This window comes from Bemisia tabaci, chromosome 5, assembly GCF_918797505.1.
Source record: "Bemisia tabaci chromosome 5, PGI_BMITA_v3".
Taxonomy (NCBI): domain Eukaryota; kingdom Metazoa; phylum Arthropoda; class Insecta; order Hemiptera; family Aleyrodidae; genus Bemisia; species Bemisia tabaci.
This window is the reverse complement of record NC_092797.1, coordinates 3,701,896-3,717,963: the sequence shown is the minus strand read 5'-3', so window position 1 is coordinate 3,717,963 and position 16,068 is coordinate 3,701,896. Positions and strand designations below refer to the sequence as shown.

Genomic DNA, 16,068 nt, shown 5'->3' with positions numbered 1-16,068 from the left:
CACCTATAATAAATGTATCTTGCCCAGATTTTAAATGTAATTTTTTAATTCTAATTAATGGTAATACTCCAAAAATGTTTGAACAATGTTAATTGAATGCACATATGAGGACTTATATGTAACAATGGCGGATGTGAAAAATGACCTTTTCGAAACATATTCAAAAAACCGTTTTGGCATCGAAAAACTTTTGAGAAAATACTTGAGATGTGATCCTCGAGATCTGTACGTTATGCCAGAGCCAAACATATTAAATTTTTGTGTGAAAAAACGGTTTTTTAAGCGTGTTTTGAAAATGTAATTTTTCACATCCGCCATTGTTACATATAAGGCCTCATATATCTTGTTCAGGAGTTGATTTTCAGACTTATGTGATTGTTGCATTATGTGATTTGTTTTCCTTGTGAAATTTGAAGAGAAAGCATGTTACGTTGTTCTTTAATTCAAACCTAGTCTAGAGGCCCATTATTTGGACTACATTTTGCAATTTAGACTTATAGATTCTACCGCGGTTTAAAAAAGACGTATGTGCCATTAATTTCCCTATGCACACAAGTGTTTCTTCAGAAGAGCCAGAATTTATAGTTCCGAATTGCAAAATACAGTCCATTTATGAAGCTATATCCACGTTGCAACCCGGCGAAGAGGACCTGGACCTATCGCTTATCCGTTGAACCCGCGCAAGCCTGCAATGGTGGTGTAATTATGCTTACAACGCATTCCCGGATTCCCGGCAGACCGCGCGCTGACCCCTATCCGTGTCCCATTCGACCCCCCTATCCGTGTCCCATTCGACCCCCCGAGCCCCACCTGGACCCCCCCCCGGCTCCACCCGCGATACAATCGTCAATCATTCGGCTATTTTTTGTTTCGAATGAACTCCCCGGAACATTCATCATTGACGCGGCGATCCGACAGATAAACGTGCAAAACATTCAATCGGACGTTTTTGAAAAATGGGAGCCATTCATTTTTGCTCCTGAGTCGGACGCGGATACAGATTTTAATTGTTCCCGGCCCCGGAGTTGTTGATTCGGACTGCTTTAATCTTTTAATCTCAATGAAGGTAATTAAGCAAACACCCGAGCTGGGGAGTCGGGCCCCGAAATTGATCAAAAACCATCGGCATGGAAGAGCATTGTGCGCGGATGTGTTAATTAATGGAATCCAGGATACACCGTGTTGTGTTTTTCGCCCGATTCAACGGCCGGGTTATTATACTCTTGGATCAAAGTAAACGTGGGCCTGGCAAAAAGTTGACGGAGCCTTTTTCAAGGTCCAATTTTTGCCTGCCCTTCATTGAAAACACGAGTTCTTCACTATTCATAAAATCTCGCCTGAACACACAGCGCTGGATTGTTGCATCGTTATCGAATGACCTTAATCGATAATTAGACGTATTTATGCTGAATGGAACGATGTGCAGGTGGAGAGATGGGGTGTGCTCGTTAGTTGAGGATCATAAGAATGGATGGGAATTTAAAAGCGCCAGTGACGTCAGCGGCAACGAACGAGAAACCGCACGACAGGGAGATCTGTGGCGGGACTCTTTAACTCATGAGCCCTGTTTACAAGGCTCTTGTTACATGCCCACGGCTTACGAGTTAGTTCCTTTTGATTTAATGTCAAATCCCGCTATTCCATTTTCTCAAAAGGAACTATATCCACTGACCGCATTGTTTCTTATGCAGCTTGCACGAGAACACCCCATCGTTCCACTTGCACATAGTTCCTCTTAGCATAAATACGTCCAATTAACACTGCTAAGATAGGGATATGTTGACAGGATCATTCGATATAGATTCAATAATCGACCCACAGGTGTGTTTATTAGGACCTTTCATTCTAGGATAAAAACAGTGTGATGCTAGAGACACACTCATGTGAATTTAGTTAGTAAGACAAGAGATAGCACTAAAAATGAGACCCGAACTGTAAGTAATTTCAACAGTGCTAGATTCACTTTATTTTGCGGGAAATCAATGCAAAAAAATTCGAGAATTTTTCATGATATTCAAAAATTTGGACTCCGATGAGTGTCAGTGTTAAACTGAAGGAAAGGATTGTTCAGCTCAAGGAAATTCTCTGGAATACTAAGCGCTGCTGCTTAGCTGGGGTCTCGTCTAGAGATCTACATCAATTTGGGTCTCGGTTAGTTTTGAGTTTTAGTTATTAAGCTTAAGGTTCTTCCTTGGGACTGTTTTGGAGACGTCTCACGGATATCGCGGAAAACAATGTGTTGCTCGTCACGCAAAACTTGTATCTTACGAAATAAAGTTCCAAATAAAAGCACATACACGAATTTATTTGGACTCTCCTCAAATAAGAGAATTTTGGCGAAAACGAAAAAGACGTCTGAGAAGATTTCTTGCAGGCATGGAAAAGGTAGAACATTTCAAATTGGAGGGTTTGGGATCTTGGTGGACACCCACATTCCTCGACACAAACTGAGAATATATGTAGTGATTATAACTCTGGATTTCATGCCGAGTGTGTTGTGTGAATGTGGCTGTTAGAATGAACATATTTGCGAATTTATTCCATGTCAGATTTCTAAAGAGAGGAAAGCGGGGTTTTGAATGGTTCTGGAAAACTCACCTGAACACTGTTGCTTTCTATGACGTCCGTGGATACCATCTGAGTGCCGTTGAACCACGTGACGTTGGCGGCTGGCCTGGCGCCAGTCACAAGGCACTGAAGAACGACTTTGGTCCCTGAGACCACGTGGTTCTCTACACCACTCAGCTCTAATCTTAACGGCCTCACTGGAACAAAAAAAAGAATAATTTAGTTGTACTAAAAAATTCCCGTTCACAAGAACTTGGTATTCTAGAGTTAAAATAGAAAAATTATTAAATTGACGATTTACATTTTATTTTATAAAAAATCACCCATCTAAATCAACTAGAATATAGACGGATTTTTCTGTCATTAGTAAAAATATTCTTTGAAATCGTCATGCGAATACACCAGATTGCTATTTTTTGAAAAACAAAAAAGTTGAAAGAGGCATTGGTATACTTTACTTCTTGAAATGTGCATACATCTTTAAAATTTCATTATCGATTATTCAATGTTGCAAATCAATGAAATGATTTAACGAAGAAGTAAAGCTCTTTATTTTTTCCGCTTGATTATTCGGCTGCCTATTTTCCGTCTCAGGTCATAAGGTAATTCAATTTTGACATTGAAATAATAATGAATAAATTAATTTAAAAAAAAATCGGATCGTTTATGTACAGACTATGAAATTAAAGAGTAGTGATAATTTAGGCAAATAATAAAACTACAATTTAAAATTAACTATGAAGAAATGGTATGCGTTAGAAGAAGACTCCATGATACGTTTTTGAAGAATTAAATCCATATTTATAGTGATTTTTTTACGTTGAAGTTTTCTTAAGCCATGAATAAGCCTGGATCAAGGCAGAAATCAAGTGAAAATAAGGGAAAAATAAACTCTGAAGATTTTAATTGCATATTGGGTCAGTATGAATGAGCAACGCAATAAGACTTCCAATGCAACTGGTGAGGGTTATTAGCAAAGGAGGAACAGTTTTAGAAACCTTTCCGTTAAAGAACCAACCCTCGGGACGATATATGGTTGCGAAAAATAGCGCTGAAAAGTCAGACAGATGTGGGTGAAAAAACGCAAAAGACCGATTGCCGTTCAAATCGTCTCAACGATGGAGAGGTGAGGTGCAGAATAACCCTCTACTTTTTCAACCGAGGCGAAAATACAAAAAAAAAAGCAAATAAAAAAGCGGGCGCGCGAGGTACGTAGGAACGGAAAACGCGTGAAACAAACGGATGTGATGGACAATCGAACCTTACTCCTACACCCATCAATCTTGAGCACTGACTAGACGTTGAATATGGGCTATGGTTGCCACTTGGATGGAAAAAAAATAAAATAACTGCGAGTCGTCTTAGGATGCTGACAATCCAGTGGTAGATAAAATTGTTTCATAAATTGCAATACAGCCTTAAAAATAATCATAGCGTTATCTTGATTCCAAAACGTCGCTAACAAATTTGGTTAGGATCTCCCTCTGAACGACAATTCTAAAGTTGCTCCCGGGATGTTAATTCGACAACGAAAGGAGTAATTCAAATCAGTTTTCAGGTTCTGAGGTTGGAAACTCTCAGGTAATGACCATTTTGAACCACTATTCAGGGCATAATGTTACACAGTGAATATCATTAGCAAACATTTGAAATGTCTGGGAGATGATCTTTTCTTGAATAAAACAGGGTAGTAAAAATGCCGTGCTGATGGGAAGAATCTTTACGAAATGTTTTTTGAAGGGAAATGAGCTTTGGTGACAGGAATATCAGAAGGTAAGAAAAATGTATCTACATTCGAGAATAATGTCATCTGACGACTTCGAAGAATAAAATTCATCAAAATATCCACGAAAATAAAAAAAAATCTACAAAAAACCAGACACTAAAATGCAACCAAAAAACCAATGATTGTTCCTAAGCTTAAATGAGCGGGATTGAGATGTTTTCTTTTTTTGTCGATTTATTTGTAATCTCAAATATGATGACTTTTTTCAAAAATAAGGTCTGTTAAATCATAGCGCAAAGATTGAGAACAAGCTGAAAATCCTCTCTAGACAGAAACACTAAACCGAATTTTTTGCGGATATTACATGTATTTTAATTCATCTGGATACGGGTTAGAAGGTAAAATTTAGTGGTGATACTATCTAATTGTAAGTTTTGCCGAAAAGTGATTATTTTCTGTTTTTGTCGAATTCATTACATGGTATCAAACATGTTGACTTTTTTTCTTTTAAATTAAATCGCAAATGTTGAGAAAAAGCATATAATTCTCCCTGGATAGACACACTCAGCCGTGTATTTTTTCCTAGGCGGATTTTACTTTCATTCTTTTGGATGCGGTTTGAAAGGTGAAAGTTTCATCGAAAAGTGCTCCCGCTCCCTTTTGATCCTACATAGAGTCCCTTTATACTAAGAGTTAAGACAACACCCCCTCATTGAGTCACAAACGGGAATAAAGATTACACAAATTGAACGTTTTTCGTAATCTTTGGTCGGCTCATTCTCAAATTCCTTCCTCCGTTCCTTCTCCCATTCCGTTATACCCGTTTCGTCAACCCGTAATTCCTCGGTCCATTCCAGATTATAATATTTTCAATTGGTGAAAATTTAATTTTTATTCCCGTTTGCGACACCGTGGAGGCCTAAAATACGGTGACCAATCAGAAATGGAGTCACATTGTCCTAACTCTCAGTATGAAGGGACTTTAATCCTACACACTTGGAATGTACGCCGATTTCTGATAAAAATCGAGTAAATGGGAGATGTGGCAGGAGAGGGGTCATTGGATTTGAGCCGGCGGTGGATCCAGCCTTGGGCCGCTTCTCGATGGACTCAGACCCGGTCCCTCGGGGATCATAGACGGTCATCATTAAACACGACCTCGCAATTTATGGTTCCGCCTTCCCGCGCTACACTAGTTCACCTCTCTCCCAATTCACCCGAGTTTCCACCATTGTCTCGAAAGACCACCTGATTGATGAACCATCTTCCGAGCACGAATTCGGAAACCACTCCTGGAGCTAGATTTTTGACCTTGACTCCGCCGCCTCTTATGCCGCAATCACACGCTGAATGTGGCTTGAATTTGGAAGTCATCGGCCCGATGCCTGAATTTTGCGCAGACCCGCAAAATTCAGCAACCATCGGACTAAGTTGGATTTGTCTGAACTATTCGAGTAGATTTGATTCACATCTGGATGAAAATAACTCGAATTTGCGAAATTTCAGCCGTTGGGCGATGACTGTTGACTTTCACATTCAGCGTGTGATTGCGGCATTATTTCGACTTCATTTTGTTATTTGGGACTACAATTTCTGGCTCATCGGTAAAAACACTTATAAGCAGAGGGAAACTACTGGTGCATTATGTTGTTTTTAACGTGAGACACAAATTTTAGTTACAAATAGCAAAATTATGTCTGTTTACCAATATACTGCCAAGCTATGGAAAAACGCCGTGTGGGCAATCGGAGGTCGCCAAATTTTCTCTCAGAAAATAATTGTTTTAGAGGGCATTAATGAACATTTTTCTCGAAATTTTCACAAATTTTAGATCAAACTACGAAATAAACTCTTCGAAAAATCGGGAGCAAAATATTTTCAAATGTTCCATAAAAAATCGTGATTTTTTAATTTTCGAAATTTTTCCTCGGAGTCGTCCCCCTCAAGAGGACCCTTCTGCCCCCTCACAAAAAAATTCCCTATGATTCCCAACGTTATTTTAGGTCCATTCTTAAAGTTGCACTCCTGCGCGAAAACGGGTATGCCCGTATTTGTTTTTCTTCTCCATGCTTCAACGCGCGTCCGTTACGCTAGCCGACCCCATCCCTCCGCGTAATTCATGAGCAACCCCATACGGAGCTCCCGGAAACCCACCGCGAGCTTTGACAGAGCCACGAAGTGGGTTCCTCCGTACTACCGTACTACGGAGAAAACGGCGTATGAGCTTCAGGCGTTGCCAAATTTCCTTAAAACACGAATTTCCTGGTAAGCATATGAATATTTTTCTTCCAGTTTTTCAGATAATTTTGTTCGCAATTTCACCTAAAGATCCTGAAAATTTAAAGGAAAAATATTCATAACTTTCCTTAAAAGTAAACATTTTATCGGAGGAAATTTGGTAACTCTCGAATGTTCATACGGCGTTTTTCCTTAGCACGGGAGTGTAGGTGTTGCCTGCAGTTGAAACACTTGGCAGAGGCTCGATAGCGGCGTTACCGAATCATCGCCGAATCCCTGGAGCGGCGCCCGGTGAAAGGGGTGTTCCGGAGGGTGTTTTTTGGAAGGAGTTCCGGGCGCAATTTGTCCTGCCGATGCGGGGAGGGGGGCGGGGGGGGACCGCCCGGGGAGCGCGCGACGCGGCCCCCGGCCAGGGCCGCATAGCGCCACTGCAGTGGGCGCCCACTCGCCCGGATTAAACGCTACACGAGCCTCACACCCTCGTAAAAATGTCCGCCCGCTCCGCCCGCTGCTGACACATCTCCCGCGAAACTGAGTCGGCTTCCGCACCATTTTGCATGGAGAGAAAGATGATGGACCGCTAGACAGAACACGAAATTAAGAAACACGAGTGGACCAAGTTTTGCGATTGGGTACTTATATTTGGACGTATTTCTGTCAAACAGAACTATGTGCATTATGACATGAGCCCTGTTATGCAGGTATTCTTATGAGTCTCAGGGCTCATGTCTTAGTGTACATAGTTCCGTTTGACAGAAACACGTCCATTTTAGGCTCATCTTAAAAACAACGTATGTGCTATTAATGTTACTACGTAGATAAATGAAGAGGAAAATTGAGAAGTAGAAGAGGAAGACGTTCTTAATTTTCCTCTTCGTCTTCACCTTCTCCTATCTTTCCTCCTTCATCATCTTGCATTTCTTCTTCTTTTTCCTTCTCGCTTTTCTTGCCCTTAGTGGTTTACTGTTTTTCTTTCTTCTTTGACTCTTCTTCTTCCCTATTTTCTTATTCTTCTTTCTCTCTTTTTTCCTCCTTTTCTCTTTTCCAATTTCGTTTCAGTATTTTTCTTCTGTTTTTCTTCCTTGTTTTGGCTCCTCTCCTTCCCTATTTAGTATTCTTCTTTCACTCTTTTTTCTTCCCGTTCTCTTCTCCAATTTCGTTTCCGTATTTTTCTTCCTATTTTTTCATTTTGTCCTTTATTTTCTTATTAAGAAGAGAATGATAAGATTAAAACATTTCTTTTTGCGTGGGGATGCAATTACCCATAAGCACTGTACTGAACCTTAAAAAAGCTATAATCGAAGAAAGCCCAAGTTGGTGCGTTTTTATTCTAACTGATTCAATTCCTGTTGCGATAGAACTTATAAAAATGCTATAATGTAACGAGTTCATGAATTCGTTGAGCGAAAATATCGTTGTTTGGTAACCTTCTCAGGGATAAACAGCGAAGAGTCAAGCTAGGATAAGCTCAGTTGGGTCACGCAACTAAACTAACTCTGCGATGAGGCGTGAAGTATCAGGCGCAGTTGAAGGCGCGGTGCGCTTGAATCGTCTTTCAATGCCTTCGCACACACGAAAGGACGGATCCCCATAGGAGACTCTGTTGGCGGGAAAATTTCATATGTGTTCAAAATCATTTTCACGAGGGCAAGTTTTACTTTTGATCATCAGTTTAAGGTTGTTCGTAAAAAAATGCATCGCAGGTTGACGATGACGTTCATTGTCAAAAATTGGGCCTTCTCCTGTTATTTTATAATTTGTATCATATACGAGCGTCAATTCGACTCTTGATAATTTGGATATATGGTATTATTCACGATAGAATCCATAATGTAACATTAAATGTAGGAAAAAACTGGCAAATTTTTGCTTAAACTTAAATTTTAGCACAAGCATTGAAATATTTGACCCATCTTTGGGTAAAACTGATAAAGGATTCAGTTTAGTTTAAAAAGACAATCTAAAAAAGAATTTGAGTCTTGTAATTATGACGGTAAAGGGAACTGTTTTTCACGAGAAAACTTTCTTCAGCATTTTTTCTATGGATCAGTGTGTTTTCTTGGGAATATCAAAACCCTCTCGTGCAAAACACATTCATAAATCAATGAATAAATAAATAAATGAATAGCCAAATTTAAGACCAATAAAAGGTCATCACGTTCACTGTTCTTTGATAAAAGCATTCAAAGTATTTTCATGAAATCCCTCTCTTTTTCAACGAATTAATCTCCAATTTAATGTATCTTTCGTGTCTAACTTTTAATTTTGTACTACCTTTTGTAACCCCTACCTTTTAAATTTTTAATTCGCACATATATTTTGATCTCTCATCTGAGTGTTAATGGCTCAATTGTTAAAAGCACCAAATAAACGTATCTACCAACAACCACAAAGGATATGTAGGCAAGAAAGCGAGAATTGAGCCCAAGCCGACATCCCTGTCCCTGAGGGTAAAAAATTCCTCCACGCTCAGGTCCTCTCGGTCGAAAATATTCGACAAGTTGAAGTCGGCCGGTAGCGCGGCGGGGCGCACTCCTTGGCACATGCATCATATTTCATATCGCCTCGCGAGTTAACGGGCTCCGCGGATAGCTCCATCCAGGAGCTACGTTGCAGCTCTATTATTTCCACCGTCCCGTTAATTTATGCCGCCAGCTGAGCCGATTTCGCGCTTCGACCGCTCCGCCGAATCAAGTTCCGATTTTCGCCGCGCGACCCGCCGCAGCGCTCTGATCGCGCGCAGAGTTGGTGCTGGTACACATAAATTTCCGTCAATTGGGATCTAATATGATGGACAGTATTGCTGTCGAGAGTACTAGAACTGATGAGTCAAATTGAGTTTAAACAGCGTGTTGATGGAATTAAGAATGCAGATAGCACGGTTCTGGGATCAGAGAAGGATGAGCCCACAGCGCCACATCATCAAATTTTGCATGCGAGATATATGAAGGTAGATGGCTGGACCAGTCACCATTGATCGGCAATTGACGGGCATTCTGATCGTGTACCCAGGCCTTGGATTGGACTACGTTTGACAGGGAATACGTCAATTTCAAGCTCGGTCTCAAAAATATAGTAGTCTCGATTATTCGTGGTGATTGGGATCGGAGAAACCGCGGATAATCGAGGACCGCGGATAACGAGAAACTAAGCTGTTTGCCTGGCAACAATGATCAAGATGACTGTATTCTAAAACAACTCTAATAAACCACTTGTTAAATATTGGACAGATATGTAATTTTTAGTTAAAAATGAATACATTTTATCTTAAAGGAAGTTATTTTGGCGAACATAACTGGATTTTTTTTTCAAAGTAGGGGCTGTGATCTTTCCGATACGTTTGAGAGAAATTTTCTTAAAGTTAAATATATAAATTGCCCCCCCCTCACCCCGATTTCTTTCCATCCGGGAAAAAGCCACTGAAAAACACTTGTGGCTTATCCGAATCGTGGATAATTGAGACTCTACTGTAGCTACATGCATACGAAAAAAAACAATGTAGAGGAGAAAGAAATGGAACAAGATGATTCTATGACGTCTATGATTTTTGGTCAGTTTTATTCAATCCATCAACTTTTCTCGGTTTTCTAGAGTTTCCTATAGAGCTGTGACCCAGTGGCCTGACGTGAATGATCGATTATTGATATTTTCGCATTTGAGACTGTGGCAAAGAATCGATTATTAAGGTGTTCGTTGCGAACACCCTGTTTAGCCATCCTTATCATATGTTGAAATGGCAGACCAATCGATATATCGCAAAGCACGCCACGCCACTGCTGTGACCTCCCTGGCTAACCTAATATTTTCCCCTGATTCTCTCGTAAATGCACCCTCTTGAAGCTTACAGTCCTAGATCACTTCTGGATATTATTTGCAAGTCCTAATATCCGTCTCCCTTTCATGTCATCCTTTTCGCAGCGATTCATCCGTTTTCCTCCCATTTTCCAGCTTCCACGTACTTTTTTCTCTTCTCCCCTTCTTTCCTAGCTTTTCTTCACGAAATGTCTCCCGACTTCTTCCTCCAGACTTCTAGCGCAGCACTGACGCACAAAACATGAGCCACGCTCTAATTTATCTCAATTACGTTTGGGTCGTTTGCACAGGGAGTCGGAAAAAGTTACGACAAGGAACGTTCCACCTGTTCACAAAACTTGCGGCGAAGTAAATCTTTTTCGTTCCTTATTACGCGCCAGAGCTTGAGAGAACTTCTAGGCGGCCAAACCATTAATTGACGTTGCGGAAAGAGGGGGGATTTGTCCCCCTTCTCATCTCCTTTAATTGCTACCGGGCCAGCTGAGGATGGGATTTTTTCTTTTTTGATGCTGAAAAATCCACCTTTCTATACGCGATGCTAGTTACTGTTGAGGGCAAAAGTCTATAAAATATATGAAATAATGGAGACACTCCAAATTATGAGGGCAGTAATTCTTAATTTGATACAATATGGGAGAAAAGTAAATTCAACATCTTCTTGAATTAATGCATAGGAATTGCAGATGTATTGCACTATAGCTATGCAATCGGTTAATTGAATCTGGAAGGAAAAAAGTAACCATCTATACGCAAAAAATAGTTGGTGCTGATAACAGAACATTCTGCGTTCAGAGGGCTCTTGCAACTTCTTTGTTATATGAGGAATGTTTCTGTTGTGAGAAAAGAACTTCGGTCGTAAGTTCAGAGTAGTCTGTCCTCATAACAAACACCTCTGTAACCTAACAAAAAATGACAGAAGCCCTAAGAACAGAGTAATTTGAAATCAGCACCAACTATTTTGATGTGTGCAAGAGGTTAAAAAACTTACAAGAAAGTGTTGACTATTTCAGCTGTTTGAAAATTATAATTTATCGTACAAGGATTTTTTTTCTATCGAGATTTGAGAGAAATTTTTGAGGATACTAAAGTTTAGAAAAATATTTTAATCTTGTGATGACACTAAAGTCAATGCTCAAAAGGTTAATGAAAATTCTTTCAGGGTATAAGTATTAATCCGGTTCATCGTTTGTGTATAATCATGACGAGAGTTGTGAAAAATATTGTAACGCAACCAAGCAATTACAATTAAAACCAGTTATACTTTACAGGCGAAGGTATTGGAATCAACATAGATTTCACTTGCATCACATTGACAAATGCGTCGTAATAATGAAACGAATATGAATATGAACTCTTCGGATGTCAAAGTAACATATTCGTAACATAAAATCAGCTAAAATATGAATGTTATATGCGCGATTTTTTACATTCCGAATATCATTTCAACATTCCCCAGAGAATAAGTAAAAGTAGAGGAGTTTACCTTAGCAATAAACAAAACAGAAAAATGGTAGTAATGTAGCTGGAGGTTCAGTAATGCGTTTGTAATTCAACTCTAATAAGCAGATTTCTAAGAGGAAATTAATAATTTGTACAGCGTTTATAAGTTATTTGTGAAATTAGAGTGAAGAGTTAGGAAACATCACTTAAATTGCAGCGCAGCTTTTGATTTGATAATAATCCAACAGAGGAACACTAGCTTGCCCAGTAAATGACACGCGTAATCAGTGAAGTATTTATGAGACTTGCACAGGGGTATTTTAGGGGCGGGGGAGGGATGAGCGGCGATCTTGATTACTTCCTGCTTTCGTTTGTTAGGATTTTTCATCCCCCCGGCCGATCCGATTTGAGGGCACGCGAACCCCGAATTAGGTTAATATCCTTTTGATTGAGCTAATCTTCCTCTCCTCTTTCTGCATCTGATCGAAGCAGTCGAATAATTGGTGGTTCAAATAATGAAACAACAGTCATAAGGACACAGTGATTCAGCTGTGAACCTGGATCATTCCATTCAACGATATAAAAAAAACATCACGTGGGCGTCATTTAGGGAAGGTGGGAAATAGCTAATTCTACCTAAAACTACCCTACTGAACATGTTACTTATAGTTATAGTAATTTCTCTCGTAACATGGAATCCATTTTCTTCCAATAAAGTTTTCTCGGTAAAAAATATGTGGATCTTTTTCTTTTTATTCTACTTTATTTTCTGAAGATACTTAAAAAAATGTTTCTATTTCGTTTCTTTTCCTCATAGTAACTATCTCATTATATGATCAATATGATGACCAATGATGTTCCTTTTGATTATACGGTTCATTCGCGAATCTGGAGGCACTTCAAACAATTTTTGGTACGGCATACATCCCTATGATTTCAGCAAAAAAGACGTAATTTCAATACATATGGGTTCAGCTGAAGAATCCGGAAAATATTTTTTACTCCTTTCCTACCTGAACCTTTTATAACGTTTTTTTCGTCATAGGTCAAGACTGTCTAAGAAATGTGTTGCTGCATCAAGAAAAATCAGTTTTCTCCAAAAATGACTGAAAATTTAACCCTAACACGTTCAAATGAACAGAGAGCCCTCCATTGTTAATTCCACTATGTCCCCCAAAAAATATCAAAATATCAAAAATACCCATGCTATGCAGGTAGCAAAAACTTACCGTTGACATCGACCTCTATCCACGAGATCAGTGGCGATTCTAGAGCATCGTTCGAGGCTCTACACTCGAATTTGGCCCCGAGATCACCCCGGGTCAGGGTCATTTCGGCTCGATTTCGACCGGTCCCCACTCCGTTTGAACCAAGTTCCATCTCGTACTCGGCTGAAAAACAAAAATCCATAAGATGATAAACTATTTTCAAAAACCGAAATGGGAAGAAAAAATGACAAACTTTTTCAGGATTCAATCCTCTGATGATGAGAGGAGAAACATGAACAAAATGGGAGACATTCGAGTATGAAGTTGGCTACACTCTTTGGTAAAGACATTCAACGGAGCCGAGCGTATAGATAAGAGCAGTTTTGAAATTTGCCGTATCTTTCACTGTAGAGTTTTAAAATATCAGCTTTTTTTCCAAAATCATATTTCAAGATAGATCTCTACTGATGCAGTCTAATATTGGTAGTTTCTTGGATGAAAAAAACGTAACTAAATTCTAAATTTCAGCAGTGCAAAATTTCCAGTCGCAATTTGGATCTTCTCCGGGAAACTACAGGCATTTCTGATTAAAAACCTCACTGAATTTTTAAATTTTTTTTCCTGATCGCGAAGGGGAAATTGGCAAAATGGGCGGATATTGCTCAGTCATATTCTTGAAAAAATTGATTTTTTAAAGACAACTTTACAATCTAGAAATTGGATAACATTTTTCAATTGGGAACATTAATTCCCGACTCGACCATTAAAATACCTAGCTCTACGAGAAAATTCATAGTGCAGATGTTGCCTCTGAAATAAGCCAGAAATTGTAGCTCTCAATTCCAAAATGGAGTCCAACTCGGATTCGTTCCTTTTTCTGGAGGACAACAAATTGTGGCATCTCACACAAGCAAGGAGTCACCTCAACCTCTCATTTTATTAAAACCTTGCCAGAGCTCAAGTGCGCTCAATCGCGAACCTCATTTGGACTGCATTTTGAATTTGGAACTATAAATTCTGGCTCGGTTTAAAAACAACGTTTGTGCCATTAGTTTCCCTATGCACATAAGCGTTTTTTCAGATGAGCCAGAATTTATAGCTCCAAATTGCAAAATGCAGTCCATTTGTTTCGGAAAATTCAGTAATGACACGACCCAATACGCGGTACCAATTCAACGTTTCCGATACCTATCCATGTATCACGGTAACGAAATAATAGAATCCGCTTTGCTGGGTTCGCTAAACTGCACTCACTTCCCACGCTTTTCAGATTCCGGCTACAAGTCGATGCACACAGCGCAGCAATCACTGGCAATATTGAAAAACTATTCTAATCCGCTAAATCGCATAACATTCAGCCGCGCTCCGAACATCCTCCCCATCTTTTAGCGTCATTGTAAACGTGCACTTTTATTGCATACATTCAAGGAGTCGGCCCCTTCGACGGGGGCGGAAAAATGCAAAGCAGCATCGTTCCGAGTGATTTATAATTCAATCGGAGCTAAGCTTCGCCGCTCTTCAAACAGAGAGCGCCACGGGGGGCGGGGAGGGGGCTATACCCAGGTATTTATTCCCGGCGAAAAATAAACCGTTGCTTGCAAAAAAATCGCGGAGGAGTAGAGGCAGAACCCCGTTCGGAAGGAACGTTTATTTTGACCGGAGGAGAATTTTGAGCCGGCGAAATTTCATTAGCTCTGATTCGGCTGATACGCGGAGAAACTGCGTTGCTATTCTTTCTCTTTCGGTGCGGATGCGATTTTACGGGCTCGTATGCTGATGAGATCATGAGAGAGCGGTTCATCAAACGTTTCCGAGAAGGTTAAAGCGGTCTTTGCACGTGCATCATCTCGAATTAAACCGGTTTGAAATGCAGCATGCATTGCTCGCGTAGTTTTTATTCTTTTATACGGAGTGGATGCACGACCTTTTTTTCATCAAATTCATTTATGTGTTGATTTTACTAAATAAAAAAATAGCCGTTCGTTCTTTTCTGGAATAAATTTCTTACTCAAAGTTTGATTTGAGGTTTAACATACTGTGCGTGTTGATCTTTCTAATGATGTTTTCAACCTGAAGTAAAAAGGTCCTGAATATAAAGTAGAAACGTACAACAGAGCGAGGCTTAAAAAAGTTACTCCTATGACTATTACAAAGAATCAACGTACGACCTACGGGTATTGGAGGGCTCTAACTTTACTTCAGGATGAATTCTACAATTGTTGTACAAATGGGGTGGTGTCTTCGATAACCAATGGTTTAATTGATTTCAATTATATAAAGGACGAAGTTTACAAACCCAAGTGAAATTCAGCACTAGAAGTTCAGAAATGGATCCTTACAAGGGATTTCGCTATTGCAAAAAGTATAAAATTCGGAGGAAAAACTTCTAAGGTTTTGACAAACATTCCTCAAAATTAACCAAACTCACAATTTATTTTTTATCGTGTTTTGAATCTTTTGTAGTTGGAAATCATTTTACTCCCTTGCAAGAATCTATCTCTAAAATTGAATCTGTGAGAACGAAAACACACCAACTCGGTAACTCAAAAAAGTTCAATTTTCATTAAAGACAGTCAATTTACATTTAGGTCATTGAAGTTAGCGTATCTGTTCCAACTTGGATATTCAAAGTGTCCTCGAGTATCCATCTTTTGGCACCAAAAATATTTTTCTTACAATAACTTCTTCATCTACTGTGCAGTTTTTTGTGTGTCTTGATTATTTTCATTTTTTTAGTTGGTGCGTTTTTGTTCTCACGGATTCAATTATACTACTGACTTTCCCTCGCGGTTCGCAAAAATCGTCCTTTATACATACGATGCTATTTTGAGAGCTTCCTGAAACCTCCCTTCATTGCAATGTGCACCAAATGGGGCTACCTGAGAAAAGGATCTGTTTAATGATCGACTATGGATACGACCCTTAATCACAATTTAAACCATTTGCGGTTTCCTAAGGAAAAGAACGCGCTCAAGGAAGGACTAAAAGCGGCCCTAAAGCATTTAAAAACCCTGCTTCCCAAATGAACTTTGGCGGAGGACGAGATTCCCTTGAGCCGGGGAGCGATAAAAAGCC

The 16,068-nt window shown here is 39.6% G+C and overlaps 1 protein-coding gene across 14 annotated transcripts in view; it reads right to left on the bottom strand.

Moving 5' to 3' along the window:
- Positions 1-16,068, bottom strand: part of nrm (neuromusculin) — a 627,637-nt gene that overhangs the window by 78,845 nt on the left and 532,724 nt on the right. For all 14 annotated transcript variants that reach the window (XR_002009458.2, XR_002009460.2, XR_002009463.2 and 11 more), the window contains exons 5-6: positions 13,015-13,176; positions 2,599-2,765 (exon numbers count right to left, since the gene is read on the bottom strand). Coding sequence is in view for 9 of the 14 variants with exons in the window: in XM_019051885.2 (XP_018907430.2) it covers positions 2,599-2,765; positions 13,015-13,176 (329 nt within the window). In the remaining 5 variants the exon portion in view is untranslated. The remainder of the gene's footprint in view (positions 1-2,598; positions 2,766-13,014; positions 13,177-16,068) is intronic.